General features: G+C 41.3%; 3 protein-coding genes across 5 annotated transcripts in view; 2 read left to right on the top strand and 1 right to left on the bottom strand.

The window, feature by feature from the left end:
• specc1 (sperm antigen with calponin homology and coiled-coil domains 1) overlaps positions 1 to 2,854 on the top strand; it is a 61,061-nt gene extending 58,207 nt beyond the window's left edge. For all 3 annotated transcript variants that reach the window (XM_026370996.1, XM_026370995.1, XM_026370998.1), the window contains one exon: positions 1,098 to 2,854. In XM_026370996.1, coding sequence (XP_026226781.1) covers positions 1,098 to 1,187 — 90 coding nt within the window. In that variant the 3' untranslated portion in view covers positions 1,188 to 2,854. The remainder of the gene's footprint in view (positions 1 to 1,097) is intronic.
• A 137-nt stretch (positions 2,855 to 2,991) lies between these two features.
• Positions 2,992 to 12,950, top strand: adora2b (adenosine A2b receptor). Its single transcript, XM_026372311.1, has 3 exons — positions 2,992 to 3,551; positions 3,683 to 4,151; positions 10,228 to 12,950. Exons 2-3 carry the CDS (start codon positions 3,832 to 3,834, stop codon positions 10,958 to 10,960), a joined length of 1,053 nt encoding a protein of 350 aa, XP_026228096.1. The 5' UTR covers positions 2,992 to 3,551; positions 3,683 to 3,831; the 3' UTR covers positions 10,961 to 12,950.
• Positions 12,951 to 12,962: 12 nt separating this feature from the next.
• zswim7 (zinc finger, SWIM-type containing 7) lies at positions 12,963 to 24,774 on the bottom strand. Its single transcript, XM_026372312.1, has 6 exons — positions 24,675 to 24,774; positions 23,326 to 23,347; positions 22,583 to 22,685; positions 15,335 to 15,439; positions 13,385 to 13,501; positions 12,963 to 13,129 (listed from the first exon to the last, which is right to left on the bottom strand). Exons 1-5 carry the CDS (start codon positions 24,748 to 24,750, stop codon positions 13,385 to 13,387), a joined length of 423 nt encoding a protein of 140 aa, XP_026228097.1. The 5' UTR covers positions 24,751 to 24,774; the 3' UTR covers positions 12,963 to 13,129.
• Between the last annotated feature and the right edge of the window lie 904 nt (positions 24,775 to 25,678).

Raw genomic sequence — 25,678 nt, 5'->3', positions numbered from 1 at the left:
AACTGTCGCAGCACAAACCGTTAGTGTCATTTGCGTGATCTGTTCAGACTCACCACTCATAGAGAGTAAGCTTGGATTTAAAGTGTGGGAGTGAACAGATATTAGGAGGTTCAGGGGGGAGTTTTTACGTTTTCTGATGAACTCTAATCTGATTTGTGGTTGGGACGTACCAGTGTTTTACATCTTGTTGTGGTAAACCCTTTGTATTTATTCAGATGACGTGTTCTCTCCATTGGTTACTTTGACGCAGGCTCCCTGTTTATGCTTTGGAAACACAAACCGCAGCCTTGTGTGTTTTGATGATCTGAGCGCAAGTGGAGCACATGACTGTTTACACCTGTCTGTATACAGTACATGCATCTCCAAGGCGTGTTTTCACATCTCGTTGTGACTGTATCGCTTTCGCTAACAAACCACACATGGATTCCATTTCTAAACACGCACACGATTAGCCAATCGGAGCCAGTAGTCACAGGGACACCAGCAAAACACCAAACTCACTTTCATGTGCCTCCTAAAACAGTTTCACAATCAGATGTGTTTAGTAGAGGAAAAACCTAATGTACACTTTCTCCAACATCTCATTTATCATCCAATCACATCTGTTTGTCTGGTGGTTGCATTTCCTGTGATATTTGCTCTTACACTAGGCACAAAAATCTTGATTGCACTTGACTTAATTGACATTTGTGCCAAAGCAACTGAGAATAACCAAACCCTAATGCGGTTTCAGTAAATGAATTATACAATTTTGTGTTTTGTCTGTCTGTCTAATGTGATCAACCTCCTGTAGATGTTGCATATTTAGCAAACTGATTGGGGGAAATGGGGATGATGTAATTTTGAAAATCTATAGCATTCACCTTATTACATGTGTCAGATGCTTTCATTCTTATTTATTTATTATTAGCTGTCCTTGCAAAATGAAAAAAAATGTAAAAACAGCATTTAAAATGATAGGTTTTTACCAAAAGGTTTGAATGAATGAATGAGTGCTCAGGTGCTTTTTGTAATATTTTACAAGCCACAAAATGGCAGAACTCCTACACCTACCTTCTAAATTGCTGTTCCTTCGCCTCTCTCACTGTTCCAAACAGGACATCGAGGAGCTGATGAAGACCGACAGGCCGGACTGGCAGAGCGTCATGCAGTACGTCTCACAGATCTACAAGTACTTTGAGACCTGACCGCTGAGGGAGACCGGCTGGAGACTGAAGAAGATTTGAAGGCACTGCAGCACTTTTGCACCCCGTCTGTCATTACGTCCACCTTCCAGACAGGCTGAATGCCACCACTTGAACCCTTCTCCTGGCTCAGTGTTCGACACTAGAGACGTGAGCGAGGCCCCTCTGTTCTAGAGAGATCTAGCTGTCATGAACTTCCTGTTTTCTGTCCTGTCTCTTGGCAGTCAGCGCTGAGGCCCACATCCAGCTACAGTCCAGTCAGGAAACAGAACTCTGGTCATTTGTTCGAGCTTAAAGTATCAATTAGCATCTGATTCTCAGATAATGGTGCAAAATGCCGTTCACTCCTTGTAGCTGTTGACGGCACAACTGGTTGAGCTGGTTAAATTGTTTCCATCCCTCAACACTGATTTACAAAGATTTGAAAAGATTTCTTTATTGCTTCAGAAACAGTCTGTGGAGCTAGTTTGACCATTGAGCTGTTAAAAATGTGCCAAATCTTCTGCCAAAACACAACATACATAAGACTACGCATGGTTACAACGTAGTGTGGTCTGTTTTCAACGTGCAGTCTTGAATGAACCAGTGTGAACCAAACTGGAACCAAGACCTGGAGCTGTACTCCAGAGCACAGAGAGTATTTTGAACTGACAAGTTTGAGTTGAAGTGAATCCCTTTAGATTTTCCACTTCTGTTAGGTGTTTACCGGTGTGTGCTTAAAAACGGGAATTAAATGTACTGTAGCTGGCGCCTGTGATGCGACGCTGAGAAGATTTCACAGTACGAGAGCTGCTCAGAATAGTTTTGTAGAAATATTTTTATGAATACAGATCGATCTCTATGTTTGCATTGTTTACAGCATTAAGGAGTGACTCAGTCAAACCACTGTACTGCGCCCTCATGGACTCTCTCAGCAACAGTGGTTCTATGTCTGATTTCACGTTTTATTGTGAAGGAGAGGACACGTTTTACATGTACGAGCTGAGGCACAGCATGTCCTCTGTTGCAGTGTGGTCTTTTTTCCCCTTACAAAAGCATTTTTTCAGGACGCAGCTGTCCCCATCCTCTATGTGTAACCTATAGTTACCATGGTTACAGGTGGTGCTCTCATCTATGGCGAGGTTAGTGGAAAATGCTGTTTAATTTCTGTGTCCCTCTCATTCAGAAGCTGAATTACTTGAACTTTTCATAAATGTTGGCACATTGTTAGTTTTTTTTTTTTCTTCTTCTTCTTCTTGTCCAGCTCTCAGTGGATTGATGAAATTAGGTCAGGAGCCCGTTTCTTCCCAGAACCAGCAGCGTCAGGATGCTTCTTACTGGCCGTCGTGCAACAAGCCAAAATCTAAATCTGTTTTAAGCGTCGGAGGAAACTTTTTTTCTTATCAGGACTTGACTTTGCATCTCTTCTTGCCATCGTTAACTTCTTACTTGCTGTTTAGTTTCTGACAGATTGTTTTTTGTGTCAAGCTTTCGAAACTAACTCTGCTCTGTATGATTTAAACAAGCCTCCATTTGCAGCTGTTCTCATGTTCTTCAAGAGAAAAGTCTTATTTATTTATTTACAACACCTGCATCCTGGAAAGTAAGAATGTGGAAGACATGTAGGCGGATTTCTATCTACAGATGTTACATTAGGAGGTCTGCCTGGATAAATATTGCTCAATAAAGGATTGTCACTTTTCATTCATCCATGTCTTTGTTTTTTTATTGTACACTACTTCCTTCAGTGCTGAAGCACAGAGACTGTCCGCTGGAGCACTTTTCACTCACGCACTCTGAAACTGCTTCTCCTCTGCACCAGATCACATCACACCAACACTTTGCCAACTGTGCGCCTCTCGCCTCGTTAAAACTATTTTTCCATGTTTTAACCTGATTTTCTGCTCTGACAGAGGCGGAAGGGAAAAACTACAGTTAGACAGTGAAAACCTTGTTGTGGCGACGAAACACCCGCGATTTCGAGCTCACTTGAAACTAGATGCAGGGAGACAGCCTTTAAATTAGAAGGAGAGCGCGCGCTGATGTGGTTGGATGCTGTTTAATTGGCGCGTAATTACGCACGACCGACCGGGGACGCTCCTGGGATTCCACGTTTCACCCAGCTTGTTTCGCCTGCGTGCGTGTGTGTGCGTGTGTGTGTGTGTGTGTGTGTGTGTGTGTGTGTGTGTGTGTGTGTGTGTGTGTGTGTGTGTGGGGCGTGGCTTCTCTGTGAATTTTGTTTCACCTCTTTTGATTTTTTTTTTTTCTCCCTTCACTTGAAAACTGCCCGTCGCGGGGAAGTTGCGTGACACTTCGCCTGCGCTTCAGCTCCGCACATCGGCCGCTGTTGACGTGAACCAGCCAGAGAGGATGTACAGGTTCATTAAGGTGAGCGAAAACACTCTTGACTGACTTTATGTTTCTTTTATGACTGCACGAGTGGATTATTAATGCGTTATTACGCGGAAATGTGAACTAATATGCATGTAAAGTAAAGGACGGTCCCTTCTCCTCGACAGATGCTCGGCTCTGCAGCTCACACTTGTGGAATATTTCTGGATTACAGCAGAAAGACTTCTTTACTCCAGTGGGACTAGAATAAGTGTAGGTGACCCCATTTCTCCGCGCACGACCTGCAGATTTGAGTCCTTTAACACACTTTGCTGCGATGAAGATGTACTACATCGTATTTGAAGTAATCATTGCTGTTTTCTCCATATCCGGCAACATACTGGTTTGCTGGGCCGTCGCGATTAACACCACTTTGAAGAACGCCACCAACTATTTCTTGGTGTCTTTGGCTGTGGCTGATATTCTGGTCGGTTGCCTCGCCATCCCTTTTGCCATCACCATCAGCGTCGGCATTGTCCTGGACTTCTATGGATGCCTCTTCCTGGCCTGTTTCGTCTTGGTACTGACACAGAGCTCCATCTTCAGTCTTCTTGCCATTGCAATTGACAGATATCTGGCCGTGAAAATCCCTCTGAGGTGAGTGTTTTTAGATCTTATGGTGAGTTGTTGTTTGTAACTGGTAGAAAAAAGATTTTTTTCCCTGGAAAGTGTGAGGATAATGGCAAACACACTGCAGTGTCAACTTTGGAGTGGTCTGACTCTTCAGCTCTGCCTCTGTTATCTTCCTTTCATCTAATTGATTACATCACACTCAATTCAAATCCTTTTAGGCAAACGCTTTGAACCTGTTGGGTTTTGGAGCCCAGATTGGAAACCAGGGGCCCCTCTAAGAAGAGGACTGTTAATTGAAATGTTCACTGGCCCTTTAATCACTCACTGTTATTAACATTGTGCTAAATGGTGGAACAATTGCTCCCTTTCATTCTGTCTGACTAAGACAGCTCCTAAATCATGTCATGAATCCTTTAAAGAAAATAACATCACTTCTATCATCTCATGGATCAGTTTCCTGTGGAGCCTAATAAAAATGTCTAAACTTAGGATGATAATCAGATAAAACACGTTCTTTAAAAATACCTGGCAAACACTTTGAAGTGACTATTTTATAACTGTAAATCTGTATTTAAAGGAGCTTGGATGGCAGCACCTTATACGACTTCATTATTACAGCAGCAGAAACTAAAAGAATAGTGAATCAGCATCAGATGATTCAAATTGAATAATTAAAAAAAATGGGTTCTTTTCATCTCACACGTCATCTCGCAGGTCATAAAAAAAAGATGCAAGGATCTATGAGGAACTGTTTGATGGCCCATATCAGGAGAAGCTGTTGGATCAATATGTGGCCACAGTATGTCACTTGTATTGATCGTGAGGCAGGGCCCACAGAGATTTACCGTGCATCCTCTGAGCGTGTCTGCAGCCCGCCGGAGGAAACAGAAACAGTGCTGCTTGATATTTCCATGAATTGAAGGTCTGGGAATTGTCTTTCTCCAGGTGGTGGTGCGTTTGGCACCATGTCTGAGGATGTCTTGTTTCGGTTTCCTTTTTTTTTTTTTTTTTTTTTCTATGGGAACGTTTGCAGTAGTGAACGCTGTGGGCTCTGCGTGGGGTTTGGGGGGGGACTGTTCGTGCTGAGAGACTGTTTGGCTGTGACACGCTGTCATTTCCATTACACTCAAAACACTGGCGAGCAAAAGCAGTTTGACACTAGTCTGGGATGAAAGTTGTCTGCCACCAACCAAGTAGCTTGTAAAATCTATTTTTAAGCTACGGACGGAAACAGACTCACACACAAAACACTGCCTGTAATTGCGTTTAAATGGGCGGCACTCCTGTAACATGTTGTGTAAAAGGTTTTGTTGATGTTTGCTCCCATCCTCAGCACACCTACACGCATCAGATGGTACGATCTTGGGGTGTACTGTAAGTTCAGCTCGAATGACATGTCCGAGTGTTTGTGTGAGTCCTCGGCCCTTTGGGGCTGTGATTTTCTTTCGGATAAAAGTGTTTTCACAGATGGTTTTTAGTGGAAGTGCAGGGCCAGAGACAGATGTTTGAAACCCCGTGAGAAGACAAAGCCGCACACCCACTCAGTGCTTTCCTCAAGCCCCCGTTTTCCCTCTCGCATTTCTCAGAAAAGGACCTTCTGGGTATTTTGTCCCTCTGTGTTCTTGTCGCTTTGTAATGAACTTTAACAAACAGCAGGGCTACAGATATTCAGCAGTTTGCAGCTTCCTCGTTACCCTGGTCAGATTAAAGGTAAAGATTAATCCTGTATGTAGGTGTAGTTGGGTTAATATGAGGCTACAAATAATGGAAGGTAGTCTTCAAACAGCTGATCCATATCTAATCAATTTACATGGAAATGTTGGAAAAAACTGGTTCCAGGTGGAAATATAATATAATAATATAACAAGGAAGGAACAGCTTACCCACAGCAAGCAATGTGGAGTCCTGAAATGACCTGAGACCAGCAGTGGAGACTAGAGGACAATTACTGTAAGTGTGGTGTTAAACAGATGACTGATAAAGGAAGTTAGTATGTGTGTGTGAGCTCCACGGTTCAGTTCAGATTTAGCAACAGATATTAGGTCAGTGTGATTTATAATGTGTGTTGCTTTTGCAACTTGTCTAAAATTAAATATTTTTTTATCACCTCCATCTCATGAAGCTTCAGCCAGGAGATGGTAAGAGAAGCACTAGCTGCCTCTGTCCCAAAAAAAAAACAAAACATACACATCATATATCTCGGCTTGAGGCAGATCCAGGTTAGCTGGATCCTAAACCCTACCCCGTGTTTAATGCCAACAATATGCTCATTTCATTTTTTCTGGCTCTGCTGAACAGCAGGTGTTAAGATGTTACAACAGGGCTCTCAGGGTTTGTATGAATGATGATGAGTGGTGCTGCTTAAGAAGTCGGACGTGTTTGCATTTGTTGTTTTACGCACAGAGTTGCTGAATGGAAAGTGGGAGTTAAGGGTTAAACCCGCGCTGATCACCGGAGCTTTTCATTTATTTGCGTTATGGCAGCAGTGTGAAGTGTCACCATCGCTCATCTGTCCTGTGAAGACGTACAGAGAGATCAGAGGACCTTTCCCTCCTCTGTCTAAAGAATTCTTGCATTATCGCCTTTTAATCCAAGCTTCATTTACAAATTCAAATCTGTGTTCACATTAGTATTCTATTTCTATTTATGTTTCAGAGCCAAGCACAAATGCACTTGATAATGCAAATGCTGGATACATCCGTTTGCATACAGGCAGGCTGAGTGAAGTCCTCTTGTGTTGTCTGTGTGAACGGCCACCTGTTAGATTGTATTTGAAGCTGGGCTGCAGACAGTGCTGGACATTTAAATGGACGTTGTGAACATTTAGTGTGTGTGTGTGTGTGTGTGTGTGTGTGTGTGTGTGTGTGTGTGTGTGTGTGTGTGTGTGTGTGTGTGTGTGTGTGTGTGTGTGTGTGGCCTGGCACAGGTCTGTGGCCCCGGGCGGAAGCAGAGGGACAGACAGAAGAGAAGGCATGTATGGAGAATGGAGCAGGGGAAGAAAGCAAAACAAAGATAGATGCCAGCGTGCTGTCGTCATTGCCAGAACTAATCCATTCAGCCGCTCGCCCGCTCCCTGCCTCCAAAGACAGGACGGCAGAGTGAGGGACAATGTTCAGGAGATGGACCCTATGGGAAATGGATCCAGTGCAGCCTGGTGTACTTGAGACTGACAGGAAGAGGGAGAAGAAGATGGAGAGGAAAAGGGGGGAAGGTGTGAGTACGTGAGGAACGTGTGCTGGTCGCTGTGGGCTCTGACGCTTCCTCTTCTCCCTCTAAGTGCTGGATTATTACTTCCCTGGAGGAGGGCACAAGGTGGAGGCTGGGCCTGCACACCACCTTTGAATAATTGACATTTGGCATTGTAGAATACATCTGCTTTGAACACCCATTCAGAGGTCGGCTGCCCAAATCATTAAGAAGTTCCAGTAACATGACTTGCCGCATATTTTACTAACAAATTCCCTGGTTTCCAGGCTGTGACCTGAGAGGCAGCAGCATGTCCTCATATCCTGAGTTGACTCTTATGTCTTACAGCCTTTTCAAATATTTGGGGGTTTTTGTATAATTATAAACCTCATGATGTAACTTTGCATGTGTGGCCATGTAGATAGTTTTTCCTCATCACAATGAGCTCTGTCTCCTTCCCTCCTAACTTAACCCAGCACTATGTACGTAAGGGGGGTTTCATGAGTCAAGTAAGATTAACATCCACTGGTGAGCAAATTACACACAAATAATGTTGCTATTGCTCTGTTAATCAGCTGCAGATCCTATTCTGCATGAGAGGTGGACGTGTTGTCCTGAAATAGCATGTCCATTTCCTCGATCTGTCTCACTCACTGTCTAATTGTGATAGCCTGCGTCTGCAGAGTCCGGCCTTCCCTCCCTCGGTTGCTTTCAATATGTCCAATTGTCCAGGGCGTCATCTTTTTGTTAAAGGAGCCCGTTAATGTCCGAGGATGGCGAAGACAAACACCAAGACAGACCAAGGGAGGCGGAGTTGGTCAGGAAGACGCTGGTCAAGTCGGGAGACTCACGGCAGGTGGTGCTGTGTTAGGGTGTCTGTGCAGGAGGTTTGTTCTCAGGATGTCAATGATTTAAACATGGACAGATTATGAATAATAACCTCCAGAGCTAATGGGACTGTGAGTTTATCACAGCGTCATGTTGAGTTTTGACTATTTATTCACAAACTCCTCCTGTTTGGTCTTTCATTGTCTCTTTGCGGTTATTATTCTCTATTTTTGGCTGCCATGTGTAAGTGTTGGTCATTTGCCAACTGTTGCTGATTTTATCTTTGTAGTTATTGGGTCTATTTTCAGTAGTTGTGTCATTTCTCATCTATTCGGGTTTGTGTCATTCATACAGAGGCTCTGGCTCGAGGTCTTCTTGGCCTCTCAGAGCCTAGCTGGATCTGTTCTAATCAATAAATGGCTCTAACCACGTTTTTATAGTTTACTATGAGTTAATACTGAATGACAAATACTTTTTAAATGATAAATGTACATATTTATACATACATCCTAGCCATACACTTCTGTTGGTGAGAGTTATTGGTCGCAGCAGTTGTTCCTCCTGAAGTGATGCCAGCTCAGCGTTACTCCTGTGTAGCCCACGCTGCTGAAGCATCGTGTGTGTTCCAGCAGTTCAGAACGAGAACTGTGGGGTTTGTCGCCCACCTCCCACCACTGGAATTGCATTAGGAAGGGACGTCTCCAACTGTGGACTGAGGAGGATTGATTACAGTGATGTGACATGTGCATGCGAGTTAGTCAATTTGGCAAATGGGTTACTAATAACACAACAGACTAATGTGTTGCATCGTTTATTAATCATTCACCAATGATTATTCCATCATGAACTTATTGCTTATTGACGACCTGCAACTGATCATCCATTGTTACTAAATGTTACTGCAAATGTCATGTTTTAAGTTCTATTACAGTGTGGACTATTTGTGGCACCTCCAGCTCACACTGGCTTGTGTGTGTGTGCGTGTGTGTGTATGTGTGTGTGTGTGTGTGTGTATCAGCATGCATATGAGTCACTGCCGTGCGGTCGCTCGCCTGAATATAGAGCTCATTTTGCTTCAGACGTTGTATGCATAGTAGGCATAAGATGGGGACAGTCACCGCGACAGTCGCTGCATCTCGATATGCAGCCTGTGTGCACCTGCTGTTAATAATTTCATATCATATTTCAGTCAGGTCACGGCTCTACAGGAAACACATTCAGCTGGTATAAAAGGTAAACAGTACAAAGACGTTTCCGTCTCTTTCTGGTTCATCGGTTGCTTACGTTTTCAAATCTTTATGCTGTTTTGAAGTGATGTGGGGAACTTATCTGCAGTTTCTTACACATATACAAAGATTTTTCACCGGTTTTCCACCTCTCAGCTGCCGCAACATCACAAGCCATCAACATTTTCATAAGGGCAACTATAAATGAATGAAAGCAGATAGCAATCATGCAGCTTAAGTCATAAGTAGCATGAGTCCTAGACATGTAAAGCGTAACTTTATCTAAGACATTAAGATATGAGACTAGCTAAGAGAAGCAAAGACTCGTATTGTCTAGTCAAATGTGCAGAAAAATGCCCACTAGTGCAACAGTCTGTTTTCTAAAAGTGCCAATAAATTGATCTTAAGGTCTGTTTGCTTAAATGAATTGGATGCAAACGGACAATTTACTTTAGTAAATCAATGGCTGCTTCTTTTTGCGCTTTTAACCAAAGTGCTGTGCAGTGTAGCTCTTTCTCCATCAGATGCTTGTGGCCACGTGTCGTCTCTTTGTTGGTTTGAAACTCAAACCAAATTACGACTGTGTGGAAAAACTGCGATGTTTCGATATCAATCTCTACCAAACCGCTGCACAGTCCAAGAAAATGAAACAAAGATACCAACATGAAACATCACATGTACATATGTACACGGACGGTTTTACATTTATTAAAGTTACTAAAATAAGTGTAATACCTCACAGGGCAAAGACGCCCACACAAACAGCTGACTGCTGTTGTGCTCTGTTATTTCAATGTTTTATTCATGTTCACACAGTCACGTTTGGAATAAGACAGTAACCACTGCTGTGTTTTCTCTAGGTACAAGGAGTTAATGACAGGAAAGACTGCCAGAGAGATCATTGCTATTTTATGGATCCTCTCCTTCATCATCGGCCTCATCCCCTTCTTTGGCTGGAACTTAAAGTACTCCTGCTGCAACAACAGTAGCTCCGGGGCAGACAACACTACGAACTGTCGCCCGGTGCAGGTGCAGAGCAGCGGAGGAGACGTACTATGGAGTTGCAAGCTCCACTGCTACTTTGAGAGTGTGGTGGACATGCGCTACATGGTCTACTTTAACTTCTTTGTGTGTGTGCTGCTGCCGCTGCTCATCATGCTGGGCATCTACCTGAAGATCTTCACTGTGGCCAGGAAGCAGCTGAGACAGATTGAGCTCAAGTGCGTGGGCAACGGGGACAGCCATCACCACCGGCTGCTGCAGAAAGAGATCCGGGCGGCCAAATCCCTCTCTATCATCGTGGGACTGTTTGCCGTCTGCTGGCTGCCCGTCCACATCCTCAACTGCCTCACTCTGTTTTACAGGGAGCTGGATAAGCCCAGTGATGTCATGTACGTGGCCATAATTCTGTCTCACGCCAACTCTGCAGTGAACCCCATCATCTACGCTTACCGCATAGAGGATTTTAGGAATACCTTTCGCAAGATCCTAGCCCAACACATCCTGTGCCGCAAGGAGGAGCTGTACCTCAGCTCCAACGGCAGCAGACGCAACAGAGACCAGATCCACATGACCATCGACCCTCTGCTATAGAGAGTCGTACAGAGGAAGAGTATTAAGCCTGTCTGATGTTTCAGACCTTGAATTTTCTGTTCACTGAGGTTTATAATGTTTACAGAACAGGGGAATGATATGTGAAGATGAACTGGTGTCAGACGCACCTTGAATGTGGACATTTATTTATGAACTGTGCCGAATATCAGGGGCGATGCAGTGAAATGTTGGAGGGCGAGTCTTACATAACTTTCGTATTGTGAAGGGTTTTTGATTTTAAAAAACATACTGACGCTAACTGGATTTGTAGAACTGAACAATCCACACTTAAAAGTGTATTTATCATTCTGAATCCAACTTGTTACAACTCCAAACGCTCTTTTTTTTCTTTTTTCGCAATATTTTTTATTGTCGACATTCAGTGCCAGTGTTTAATAATTTATTTATTACCGAACCTTGTCTTTGAGAATGTAAAGGTCATTCTCGGCCTTTGTGTAGCTATATCTGTACTTGTGAACCTAGAAAGGTACAACAGTAGTCTACATTCATACTCATGATCATCACAGGCTCAGTATACAAAAAGTACAAATTTTCTTTAGCATTATATCAAGATGATGCCTTAGAAGCAAAAAAAAATAAAAAAAAAAGTTGGTATTTTTCATATAAATATCCAAGATAAGAGATAAGAAATACACGTTTGTATACCAGAAATGTTCTTAAGCTGCTGCTTCAACCAAGTGTCAGTGTTTGCAGGGGTTTGCTGCACATTTAATTCCTCAACAAAGAATGTGTGTACAGGCAGGAGGATGCAGCAGTCTACAGAGGAATCAAAAACAACAGGGGCTCTCCTGTATATAGAGGAAAAAGGCAGTGACTAAACTAGAAGGAAACAAGGGTGGTTTTGTGGCTCACAGCGTGATAGGATTCAGCCACGCAGGCCCAGAAATACGAAGGTGTTTGGCAAAACACACCTGCGGTGGTGCTCCATTTCATTTTCATGTTTCTTAAGACAAAAGCTCAGGAAGTGGGAACTGATTCTACCCTTTATTGAAATATGGCGCTTGCACAGAGCATTGTCCGCTGTTTGTTCTGGGCCAAGTGATGACATACTATGAGTAAACAAGCCAGTGTAAGATTTGATATTACAGATCAATGCAATTTTTATTCCTCATCATCCAGGCTTCTGGTACACATGCATTTAGTGGCTTACATAACATACTGTACAGCACCAATGCTTTGATCATGTAGGGATGTGGTGGTCGGCATTGTTGGGAATATTCCTGCTGAGCTTTGTAAACTGACAAGAGCTGATAAATCAAAGAGGTTTGGATGAATTTAATCAGCACAAAGCAGAGTTATGTTTGAAGTACTGTAATGTATGTGGAGAAAACAACGATTTGTTGTCACCTAAGAGCCATCACTACACAAATGAAAACACATTGCACTGATATTTTAGGTTATTTCCTTTGGCGTGCTTCGTTGGTGGTGTTGAACCCTGTTATCTCGATGTTTAGCGAGTGTTCTGGAAACGAGCACTTGTCTCCACTGCTTCACTATCTCCCCTCATTTGCTGTTGTGTCCAGTGTACCACCTCTGACTGACTTTAAGGGCTAAAATACAGGAGTGTGCCAACGTTTTAGTACATTCCAATGGAGACATCCACACTGTAACTGCACTGTAACATTGTATTATTGTCTTTATGGACTGATGTGTAAGAATAAGTACTGTAGGTGTCCGGCTTTCTACAAGCTATTGATTGATGTCAAACTATTGCCTTCGTTTGTGATTTTAAAGATCAGATGGACAATAACAAGTTGATCTCTCAACATTCCTGCCTTTCATTAGGAAGTATCTGTCGATGTGCTGTAGTGTCATCACTAATCGGGAGAAATACTCACTGTGCTCCAGCTGATGTTCAATCTTTCCAGAGGCCATTATTTCCTGCATTCAACAAAACTACAACCGCAAACTGATACTGCTATTTAACATGATGCAATCTGTATGTATGGTGAATTATTTTGTTAATAAAGGCAATGTTTATATTGTTATAGGTCATTCTTTATTGCTTAAAGCTCAATTTTATCATAAGAAAATCTATATTTACACAAGTTACATTGGAACAAATATCATGCATTTCAAAATGTTTCTGTGGTACTTTCAGTATGCAACCAAGCGACTTCCCTAAGTGATGTGTCAGATAAAAAGAGCCTAAAAATAAAAAGAGCACACATTCAGTAAACAGATGTCGTCTCCCTGGAAACATATTAAGACCTCTTCAAAACAAAAATACATATAAAGGAACATCTGGCATCTTTCAGAGAGACAAATGGAAGAGCAGGAAACATGGTACAGTTCCTGTGGTTCAGTTCTCTCCCTAGTGACCTAAAGTGTCCATTTAAAACACGAGATCTCATCTTGGAGGACCCACACTGTCCCACCTGATGCACTTGGTACTAAACATACCTAGGCGTCAGCGTCGGCTGACCCACAGAGTAGCGTTGACATCTGCTGATCAGACACACTCTCCTGCTGAGTCACACCCATGGCCTGACAAAGATAGACAGCCAGGATGTGTTTGCACTGCGGGAAAACACCACAGACAGACACAAATTCATTACACGACCATGAGCACTGGTGTGACTAATGACAAGGAAATGAAGCGCTAATGACACGCTAGTAATTTAAATTCAACAAGCTCGTGTAAACATAAGATTAGAAAGGGAACGTTTGGCTCTGAGCTGCTGAAAAATGTCCACTGAGTAATCGTCGAGTCAGAGCGTATTAGTCATGAAGCAGTAAGTAATTCCCAACAATTATATTAAATTCTGAGCATTTCTGTACATGAGAATCACATGTGATTAAGAGGCTGTGCTAAGAGTATTATTCTCTGCATGGTGTGTGTTCATATGTGATGATGAACTGTAATGCAATACCAGTAGCTAAATATGTATGTGGAATGACAAAGTGCTCTGCAGTTTGTGTGTGTCACTAAACACTCTTTCAGAAGCCCCCCTCTTTATTATCAATAGTAACAGGTCAGTTATTGACGTTTCACCCTCAGCCTGTACCATACATTATACATTATGTATGGTACAGGCTGACATATAACCAGCCCCCCCCCCAACAGACGTGAGCTAGTGTTGTAGAGGGTTTAAAAAAAACAGAACAATGGTACAGAAATGTGGGTTTACTAGCTTTTCCCGGCCACTATCTTTATGAGCTCCTGGTAGTCTGCTGTTGGAGGGAGAGCTCCTTTATCTGTCCTCTGACCGAGTAGTCAAAGCAGTATGGACCTGGTCTGGTCTTATCCAGTCATGTTGGAACTGGCACAGACCCTGAATGAACACAGCGGCTCCAGCGGGGGAGGACTGTAGACGGCACGGTCGTACTCGGTCTCTTGAGTGTCATATAGTTTTGACTCAGTGATTGGACAGTTAAAATTTGTAGACAGCACCATCTTTTAGCTTCCGTACATGTGATGACACAAACACAATCCAGCTTCATACAGCTTTAAAGGTTGCTGGAGAGCTTGACAAGGCAGTGAACTGTTTTATTTTTCTGTCCTCCGCCTGTTTTCACTGGGAATTATATCAGTGGTGCTAATGCGCTCATTGGGAGTCTCCATGGTCAGTTGCAGCTCTCTGTTTTCTCACACTGATTTTAACAGCACCCTCCAGGGAAATGGCTCCTCCTGATGCTTGGAGCAGGAGGGGAGCCTAGTTGCAGATATATATGGCAAAAACAGCAGAGCAGAGACACACCTCAGTGAGCTGACAAAGTATGGCCTGATCATACTACATCTGTTACACACATTACAACGTGGGCTTCGTCTCACTTTTGAAAGGGGGGGATGCTTTTCTCCAGGATGTTCGCCTGACTGACAAGACACAATGGCTGTGAAACGGATTTCAACTCTCTGTGTGTAATTGTGCTATTGTACACAATGTCTATATATGTCTTCCTGTGTCAGTGCTTTTTTTATTACCACTGCATTCTTGAGTTTCAGGACACGGCATTTCACAGCAGAAACCAAACTACAGTCTAAATTCATTGTAATTGTAATGGACTGGATCTTTGATGCAAAACATAACTCAGTTAGCTAAATGCGTGCGTTGAATGACAAGTAGCCCTGCGTTATTTATGTGTCATTGAACACTCATTCAGAAGCTCCTCTCTGTATTATCAATATTAACAGGTCAATTATTGACACACTCTCAACCTATTCCATGCATTATACATGAGATGTCTCTACGCTAACAAGCATGTGTGTTTTACATGACAAACGAGCCAAACTCAACATGCAGTGAAGTGGACAAACATACAGACATTTGTTTGCTAGGATCCAGTATAAAGGTGACTAAAAGTCCAATGTTTTGACACAACAAAGTGTATAACGGTTTGCATAAGACTCACCAGCAGGCCTTCATTTCTGCGGAGCACAGTGTAAGCAAAGGCCGGGCAGGGGCAGTAGTGACAGGACACAAAGCAAGTGTACAAACGCCCTGACCCTCCCATTACCTGCAACACAATGAAGAAAAGGAAATCAATAAACTACAAGTCAAGTAATTTAAAGCAAAGTCAGTTAACACATTTTCGTTGCCCACACACTTTTCAAAGATCGTACACAGAGACGTGTCAGTTGTTTCTTCATAAGTGGGAGGTTCACATCATCAAATATGACCACGGGGCAGTTTGTACTAGCTGCCAGTTGTGGTTCAGTTGTTGTGCAGCTGAGAAGCAGCACAAGTGTAGAAAGGTAAGAAGGAAAACGAGCTCCTTCCTGCATCCTACACGTCGGTCAACAAGTTGAGACATGACTGCCTCAGTTTTGAGACAGAGCAGTAAAGATATGAACGTGTTTACAATTTATATGTATATAAAAATCTATATGCATAAATTGTGCTATTTACACACAAACCAACAATTGAGTATGAAGTAAAAATAGTTTTACACTTTACTTCTATAACTGTATAGTTCATTAATTTAAGCCAGGTTTTCCTTAAGTGACACAAAAGAGGAGACTTGTGATGATGTCATCTTGAATAAGCCCTACAGCTACTTCATGTGTGAAATCAAACTGTTCACACATTACTACAGCCGCTAGGGTGTTTATACAGGCGATAATATGTCAAAGGTCACAGAGTCTGTCAGTGTTTATGTGTCACTTATCATGATTTCATCACTCTGTGATTTCCAGCTTGCAAACTGAATGTGAATTATTTTATACTGACTTTACAGCCCACATGAACAGGCCTATCCTGATGTGAACTGAATGGGGGACTCTCTTTAAATGGTTCGTAAAAGTGACTGGACAGTGGTTGGCTTCAAAGTGAGACTGCTTCCATGAACCTCATCATTTCACATTAGTTATTGGGAGAGGACAAGATATAAATTATTCATTTTTAAACAACTTCTATGAGGTGTCTAATGGCCTCGGCTGACAGCACCTCCTGCCTGTAATGCTGGTGGTACTCACTCCTAGCTATAGGACAGAACTATAGACAGTGATTTAAGTCTCGTCCTCATGCGCATGACACATGAGGACATTAAGTCGGTGTCAGATTAGCTCGACACTTCACAATAACTAATGCCTCCCAAGATGTCAGAGCAGGCTCCATTATTCTCCAGGGATTCAATAAATTAGCTTTCTCTGTGACCTACTAAAGTAAAAACACCTCATTTGTTCAATGTGACACTTCATTATAAATAAGGCACAAAGAGACAACTACATGTACTTAAAGCACCTCAGTGAAGATGAATACAGCACTGTGCACAGCAGCATGAAGATAGAAACAGCAAAAACATAAAGAGCAAGCCAAAGGCTGCTACAGTTTCTAAAAGAGCTAAGTTCATTAAAAAACAGCTCACACTTGGGCTCTTTTTATTGTGTGGTGGTATTATGTGGCTCTGCTGCAACTCATACTGCAAAGTTTGCAGCTAATATCATCAACAGACACCACAAACTGTGGGCCTCCTCTGTGCAAAGGGCCAGGTCCCCTCAACAAAAACTGTACATTAAGGTCTGCCATTGAGCCACTGCATCTGGAACGTTGTGAGTTGAAGCCTCAGCAAAGCTCTGGCTTTGTCTTTGCCTGTATAATGCTGGCTGTCACAGGTATAGATCTCGGAAAGGAGTTTGAATGTCCCTCTGTCCACTGGTTCCACACCACAAAGGCTTCAGAAAAATGAATGGTTTGGGAGGTCAATGGATATCTGCACTCCAACATACTGTATATTCAAGGGTCACCATCTGCCTCTTCTGTTGTGGTTTGGCGGTGTACAAATAAAATTGAATCAAATGGAATTTAAATCAATGAGGCTGGGCCAAATGATACAAATAAGAGATACAGTATGTAGGACGTGAGCTGTTTATCCTGATGAACTCCTTCAGGAGCTGACACCCCTTCTTCCACTCCACAAAGAGTATGTTTTACATTCCAGTCAGGAGACTGGTTTGGCAAACTAACACTACTGGAACAAGGAAAAGGAGCAGCAGCAGCACAGTTGGTCGCCCTTCGACTCTAGGGTTGGTGGTTTGAAGCCTGACTCTTCCTGACCACATGTCATGACTAAGATTGAACCCTGAACCCTTGGCGCCTTCAAGGCATGGAGCCTGTCCACAAGAATTTCACCAAGGGGATTGATAAAGTATAAGTTATTATTATTATTATTATTATTATTATTATTAAATTAAGCACAGAAAAAACATCACACTTGGCCGCTATTATTTTCTTACTCTATCCAACTATACGAACTGATTAACGTTGACGGTTTATAACGTATATGTCCGAAAAAACTAAACAGAAAAAAACAAAGTGTCACATTTGAGAAGGTTTCTCTCAGTAAACATTTGGCATTTTCCTAAATTAAACGTTTAATGAAACAACAAAAGATTCAATTAATGTCAGTGCACCCACAGAGAGTTCATGTCCATGAAGTTGGAGTTTCAGTACTGTTGAGAATGCACTGCTCGCTAACGTCTCCCAACAGGCCTCGGTACACCATTTCCTATTAAAAGGTCACTGAACATCAAGAATGAGATAAGGTGAAAAGCAGTGAAATGCCAAAATCTCACGGGTTATTCATTCCTTTTGTGTAAAGTAGAGACCAAATAACTGCCACATTAGAAACTCAATCATGTCCCACGGAAATGGTATCAAATGACAAAAATGGTGGAATTTGTTAATTTATCAACTTCTACTTCATCACTGAACTTCAAGTAAACCCAGTAGTTTAAAATACAAATGCAGCTCTGATGACTTTCGGAAAACCACTTAAGAAATCTAATTTCTGTTTTATGATCTGATATGAGGTATCTGCTCATTGATCTTGTTCTTGCCTCACAGGAAATTTGTGAGCAGTGTTGACAAGTGGATGACTAATTGCGGAGTGGTTATGTTTTAAAAGCCACTGCTCCCAAAAATATCATTGCTGCCTTAACCCACTTCCAGAGGTTTAATGATGGTGCACAGCTGTCACATGTTGCCCAAATATGGTCTACTTGGAGTGTGAACATAAAGCCTATCAACCTGAAAGGTCTTGGTTGGAAGGACCTGACCCTCTTCACCTAATTTCCTAATTTAAACATTTATTTATTTAAAGTCAGAGACCTGCTGTGATAACACTTAGCCAGAACCTACAGTATATATCGATGCAAGCCAGCAATTTTCAAAGATTTATGTGGAAAGAGCTTAGGTTGCTTTCAACAGCTGCCCACTAAAGTACTCACTGTCAAATGCATTTCAGTTCACTCTTAATTTATAGAGTCAGAAAGCAGAGTAAGCTAAATATTTGTGACATGGCTTTGAGAGGCCATTTGAACAGACACTATGTAAACACAAAGTCTCACATAGCACCCCTAACTGTTAAAACATTAAACAGACCTGCCGATCAGAGGAGAAATGCTCACAACTGCTACTATGGCAAAATACCCTTTTTAAGATTTATGACCAATAGAAAGAAGTTAATTATGTAATTTATAATATCATTTTATGTTTTAAAGCTTCTCTCTTAGGGCATGATATTCACAGCGTAATGTAAAGCTACCGTTCTCAAGAATTAGGCTTCTGTCTGCAGGTAAATGAAAAGCATCACTATTTTTCAACAGATAAATCTGAGGAGCTGGATGGGTTTGAAAAAAACAAATTAACACTCTATCTCACAATTATGCTTAATATTGTATCATCTACTATATCATCTGACGATGACGATAATGAGACTCCATGTCAGCCTACCTTCATAAAATGTTTCTATAATCTGACAACACCAGTTCTTTGAACAATCCTGTGTAAATCACTAAATATCAGACTAAATGATACAAAATTCAGCTGAGACAACTGAGGCAGCACACTGACATTACTGAAAAGATAAAATTATTTAACATTCAGTGCTGTGGCTGTAGTAATACAGTCCCGCTGTGTTGATTATGCTTTGTGATGCTTGAATAAGTAAGTTCCAGGATTACTGTCCATTGGACCATTTAAATCTTCTGGATGTTTGATAAAGTAACACTATCCTCAGCTTGAGTGTAACAGAACAACAAGTAAACAGTGAAGCGATAAAGCAGAGCCGAGAGGTAGAAATTGTGACCTTCCCAAAGGTGGAGTCACTTGCAAACAGCCCAATGACCTGTGTCACTTCCACTGTACATCAGTGTTGACAATCCTGTAGTAACCAGAAAATTATTATTTGCTCTCAACAACAGGACGTTTTCTCAACTAATCTCTTCTTAATTCTCTGAAGTGTGAAAAATGTCAAAAACACAATTTCCAAATGTTAAACTGCTTGTTTTATTTAAACAGCTGAGAACCAAAACCTATTTAATCTTCTTTGATTTCAGCATTGAAGCTACTTATTTAAAAGAAGAAGTTTGTTTCTATGTGGGTTCTTTTAATACCATGTCAACAAGTCAATAAGAGCATATAGACCTTTATATAGTCCTGGTGGTTTTGGCTGACCCTGGCCACCCACACTGAGCCTGGTCCTGCCAGAGGTTTCCTAAACCTCTGTTAAAAGGACTTTATCCTCTCCACTGTGGCCTAGTGCTTGTTCAAAGGAACTTGTTGGGTTTCTTGCTATATAACTATGTAAGGCTGACTTGACCTTAATATCTGAAGTGCCTTGGCCACATTGGATAAGTCAAACTTTTATCTGCACAAGCTTAAATAAATCTCTCATTTCAGACTGACACCTTTTCAGCTGCATGTTCCTGTAATTTGATCATAAGCATAATCAATGCCCTTAAAATGACCATGTAAGGTTCTTGTTCTTAACAGTGCAGTCAAATCAAGTCTTCAAAGAAAAACAAATTAACTTTAACAGCCAGCAGCTATATTAAGGGAGTCAAAACTATTACCAAATGTTACTAGTACCTCAGTCAGTGACGTGTGATGTAAAGGAAGAATGGTTCAGGCTGCATGAAATCAGGCACTAAAAACATGTTTCCTACACAAAGTGCTCAATGATTGATATGGGAGGAGGTCAATATGTGAGGAAGGGACGACAATCACTCAGATACTACAGTAGAGAATATTACAGCCTAGAGTCTGTGATGTTACACTTTTACGTGTTAATGGAGGACAATGGTGGACAGAGATCTTTATAAAGATCCTAAAGTAGCAACAGTAGAGACGATTCTGTAATAGTTAATTACAATCAGTATCAGTATAATACAAGGCATCCAGAAAATATTTACAGCACCTTTTTCCACATATTGTCATTTTACAGCCTGATTCCAAAATGGATTAAATTAATTATTTTCCTGAAAATACTACAAACAATACCACATAATGTCAAAGTGAAAGTGTGTTTGAAATTTTTGCTAATTTCTTAAAAAGAAATACCCAAAAAATCACATGTACATAAGTATTCACAGCCTTTGATCAATACTTAGTTGAAACATCTTTGGTTAATTAATATTAAAGAGTGTTCTGGAACAAGTTTTCCTCATGAATGTCTCTGTACATTGCTGCATTCATCTTTCCCTCGATCCTGACTAATCTTCCTGTTCCTGCCACTAAAAACATCCCCACAGCATGATGCTGCCACCACTATGCTTCACTGTAGGGATGGTATTAGCCAGCTGCTGAGCAGTACCTGTTTTCTAAGTCAATCTTTGTTTCGTCAGACCAGAGAATCTTGTTTCTCATTGTCTGAGAGTCCTTCAGGGGCATTTTGGCAAACTTTTACTGACTGGTGGTTTCTGTCTATCCACTCTACCATACAGGCCTGAGTGGTGGAGTGCTGCAGAGATGGTTGTTCTTCTGGAAGGTTCTCCTCTTTGGAGCTCTTTCATAGTGACCATTGGGTTCTTGGTCACCTCTCTGACTAAGGCCCTTCCCTCTCAATCGCTCAGTTTGGCCGTGCGGACAGCTCTAGAAAGAGTCCTGGTGATTCCAAAGTATGATTAAGGTCTCTGTGTTCATTGAGACCATCGATGTCGCAAACATTTTTCTGTACCCTTCCCCAGATGTTTGCCTTGACAATCCTGTCTCTTAGGTCTATAGACAATTCCTTAGACTTCATGGCTTGGTTTGTGCTCTGACATGCACTGTTAACTGTAGTACCTTAAATAGACAGATGTATGCCTTTCCAAATCAACTATATAAATAATTGCATTTCCCAGAGGTCGGCTCCAAAAAGTTGTAGAAACATCTCAAAGGCTATAACATTACAAAATTTAGTGCTGTAAATACTTTCTGGATGCACTGTATTTAAATTCCAAATCCATTCAGTTCTCTAGTTAAACAAATGTGTTTCCCTCCTGTGAAGAAATGCACATATCTGTACATAACCCATACAACAACAGGTGTGGACCACCTGTGAATTTGTTCATACACAAGAGACAATTCAAAGAATGAGAAAAATACCACAGATTAATAATTATTATTAAATCTGTCTGTATGATTACTTCAAATTTTAAGGTCCAGTGTTATTTTGGAATCGTAGACCTTCGTGTATAAAAGTTCACAAGCGGTCTCAGGTGCCAATGGTTGTCATTTCAAGTAGAAGTTAAGAAAGGATTTGTTCCCAGGAAAATTAGAGGAATTTGAAAAAAAGCTTTTTCCTGAAGGGACAGGGGAAAAGCCTGTGTATGGTTATAATGTCACACGGCCTTGAGCAAAATTAAGCCAAACAATTAAAACCTCTGAGTTTAAAGTGTCCCAAAAGAATCCATGTCTTTATTTAGCTGTATTGTATTTTACAGTTCCTTTCAGAAACCTGAGTCGCTGGGGCCCTGAAGGAGTTTACAGGAAATTTGGGTCACAATGACCACAACCTCACTGGACCGTCTCGCTTCTCCCACAAGTAACTCTACGTCCTGTTGAGGTTAATGTTTTACTTTAAGGACGGCATAACTCAGGTCAATTTTCAGAACATGAAGTAATAATATTGTTCCTGGTATTTAGTTGATTGCTAACAATGAATAACAGTTCATTTCCGTAGTGCTTATAAAATAGGCAGATTTAAAAACACTCATCACTCACTCATTGTAAATAGTCACCTCTCAGTACCACTATTATACAATTCTATAATGTCATGCGAGGATTAGCTGACACAATTGGGACACAATCCTGATGTCCACAATTTGAAAAATGTGTAGAACCGGGTGAGCCAGACTACTGATTGTAAAGGCACTTTGTAGGCAGATACATAACACACCTGGAAGGCTTCACGACCACTGGGAGATGATAGACAGGTGACTGAACGCTGGTCGACTAGGTCCAAAGCCTGCAATGCGCAAGGCCCAAAGACAAACTTCAGGCTGAAAAACATACAAACAGTAGTGATGAAAACACATTGTGTGCATCATATACACTGCATACAAAAAATGCTTATTGGAGTTTTTTGTTTTACAGTCACCTTTCCGTGTATGACTGTTGACTGCACAAAGACTGAGGGATATGCTGTTATATATTGTCAGTATGTAATAATAGACCATCATGCAGAGAAAACAGGAGATAAATGTGACAATGGAATGATGCTTTCTTGAAAACTACCACAGATTGTGATGAAGAACCCATAAACCAGAGGCTTCCTGAGAAACAGACAGGATGTGGCCATGTTGACCCAGACAGGGAGCATCCCTACACTCAGACCACTATGCCAGGAAATGTCTAAGTAAAGACACAGAGCAGCATCATGACACTGTGTCTCAGTGCTACATCACATTGGTAAATCCAGGCTGTAAAAACAACCCTCAGTGTAGTGTGTGTGTGCTGTGTTTCTGCCCTTTACACCCACTCTGATCCAGCTACGGTCAGAACGCTTGATTGTAGATCGTAACTCAATCAAGGGCGGAGAGCAAAATAACTAAAGCCAAAAACGTTTTTCACTGAAGAATTACTAATACATGTCTCTGATGGAAATTAAAGGATAATGGGAATAAAAAGAGTGACACTTACGCAATAAGCAGGTCATCAGGAACTGTGAAAAAAGAGAGGAATATTAAATCCTTAATAGGTGTGTTAATGCATTTCTTTTAGGAAATTATAAACAATTGCACACATTTAATCCATGCTTTACTCAAGTAAATCTGTCAAGAGTTAATAATATGATAGAGGATTTACACAGAGGATTTACTAAACCAACATTAGGTACAACCCAACCCATGGATTAGGAAAAGAAATTGCCCTCATCCATGTTGAATAAGTACGAGTTAGCATGGTAAAAAAAAAAAAAAGCATACACCAGTGCAGAGCTGAACAGTTGCCTTCCCTGGCTGTAGATACTAGCTGTCTCAGACAAGCTAATTAAAAACTTTTAGTTTAGTGGACACACCACTTCTGGGGTGATGCTAAAGTAAAGATGCTATATCCAGATAAACGAACAAATCCTACAATTACATTTTCCTAAGTGATTACTTCAGTCGTGACTTCATTTCTCTAACATGATGTAAATTTGCTACATTTCCTTTTGCTACATTACCGTAAATTGAGCAATACATGGAAAAGGGCAACTCCTCCCAGAACCTAAATCTAAAAACAGGGAGGCGTTGTTTATTTTAGTCATTTAAAAAAAATGACCATGTGCAGATAAATCATTGACTAATGCAAAAATTCCACTGAAGCATATCGAGCAGTCCTGGGATACAGAGCTTGGCAGGAGGCAATACTTTACATTATGCAGAAAACATTCCCATATTTAAAATCAAGTCATACAAAAACTGATCAGGCACAACTGCACTACTACACTAGACCTGCCTTTTATACTGGCTTTATGAACTAACAATGCTGACAGTATAAATGATGGTCCAGGGAGCCAGAGTGCATTATAAGCCTTTGTCACAGCACAGGTATATTTAAATAACATATATGTGAAGGCTGAATACCATTTAGCTGCTTCTGTTTCGGGGTCATGGCTTGCTGGGACACTTGAGCAGAGGACAGTCATTGTTTAGATTATTAATGACGACTTGTTAAAGGGTTACCAGCAGCAGCACAAATCATGTGAAGGTTAATAACAAATAAATAAGTCAGTGCGTCTACACCAGCACCTGGGGAGTAAACACCTAAATGTATTTATAGCTATGACTTTGTCTGCAAACTGACAGTTGTGGTAAAAGCCTGTCTTTTACTGTAACTCTACTAACTAGCTGGTCTAATAACACAGACTGTGTCTACACTGGATGAGGCGGTAGCGCCATACTGTGTTGCGACTGCGTCTCCTACAGACCAAAGACGGGTGATTCTGTTTTTCTGTTAAAGGCGTGCAGGGACCAGCTGTCACATTTCTTTTTCCACTGTTGTCTTACTTTGTGTCGTCTCCTCGTACGTTTTTTGTATGTCTCGGAAAACTTGTTCAGCCACCGGCGGTAAAAATGAACGCATTTTCCCACCGTGCGTTCCAGGATGTCGTCGACTCGTCCAGCCAATGGGCTGCGACCACAACATTACGACTTCCGCCAGGTTTGGGATTCCCTCCAAAATAAAAGCTCCAATATAAACATCAGTGGCACTCAGACAACCCCCATACATAATAGATGGGAAGTCCTGTAGCAAACAACAAACTCTCCTATAAGGGAAAATGCTAATTCTTTCCTAAGAAAATACTTCACTACAAGTACAAGTACCACTTAAAATTCTCTACCTAAGTTGAAATACCAAGCACATGCTTTAAGGTATGTAGGTATTTAAAGTGCTCTACTAAGAAAACAATGCATGTGAACATGCACTGACAACCCAAATGTCTAATTTAAACATGTGTGGCAAACCTTAAAAGGTGGAAAACAAAGCAAAGAGAATGTATGGTAATTATACAAACAATATGGGACAAATAGGGGATCTGAGTTACTATTACTATACTGGTGGAAAACAAAAGTAGCAGCTTTTCAGAGTGTAGCTCATTTTATTACTAACAAATGGTTCATCTATAATAACACATCAACATTATTATTATCTGGTTATATTATTGTTACAACATTCTATATCTGTAAATACATGTGGATGTATAATTCTGGCTGTGGGCCACTATTTTAGTGTTCTTGCTACCACAGAAGCATGTTTTGTAGAAGACAGTGGCCAAGGCAAGAGACTCCAAGAGGAGCCAGCTCTTATTTCTAAAATAGTCTCCTTTGTGTCTGTGGAAAAAGTCCCAGATAAGTGATGTTATTCTTTGCTTAGCTTGGGTCATACTACTTCATCATACTTAAGCTGCTCTATATATTTAGATTTTAGCTTTTAAAAAACTGTGTCCAGAGACTGTGCCGAGTCTCTACTCCCAGTTCCTGCAGTGTACAGTACCTGTAGCTTTGCAGAG

The sequence above is a fragment of the Anabas testudineus genome, chromosome 14 (genome assembly GCF_900324465.2).
Source record: "Anabas testudineus chromosome 14, fAnaTes1.2, whole genome shotgun sequence".
Lineage (NCBI taxonomy): Eukaryota > Metazoa > Chordata > Actinopteri > Anabantiformes > Anabantidae > Anabas > Anabas testudineus.
This window is presented reverse-complemented; position numbering and strand designations above follow the sequence as displayed.

Coding starts and splice junctions, on each gene's coding strand:
- zswim7 (XM_026372312.1), bottom strand. CDS start 24,750: ATGCGTTCATTTTTACCGCCGGTGGCTGAACAAGTTTTCCGAGACATA. Junction 23,348..24,674: donor GTACGAGGAGACGACACAAA/GTAAGACAACAG, acceptor CTTTTTTCACAG/TTCCTGATGACCTGCTTATT. Junction 22,686..23,325: donor CCTGATGACCTGCTTATTGC/GTAAGTGTCACT, acceptor TATGTTTTTCAG/CCTGAAGTTTGTCTTTGGGC.
- adora2b (XM_026372311.1), top strand. CDS start 3,832: ATGAAGATGTACTACATCGTATTTGAAGTAATCATTGCTGTTTTCTCC. Junction 4,152..10,227: donor GCCGTGAAAATCCCTCTGAG/GTGAGTGTTTTT, acceptor TGTTTTCTCTAG/GTACAAGGAGTTAATGACAG.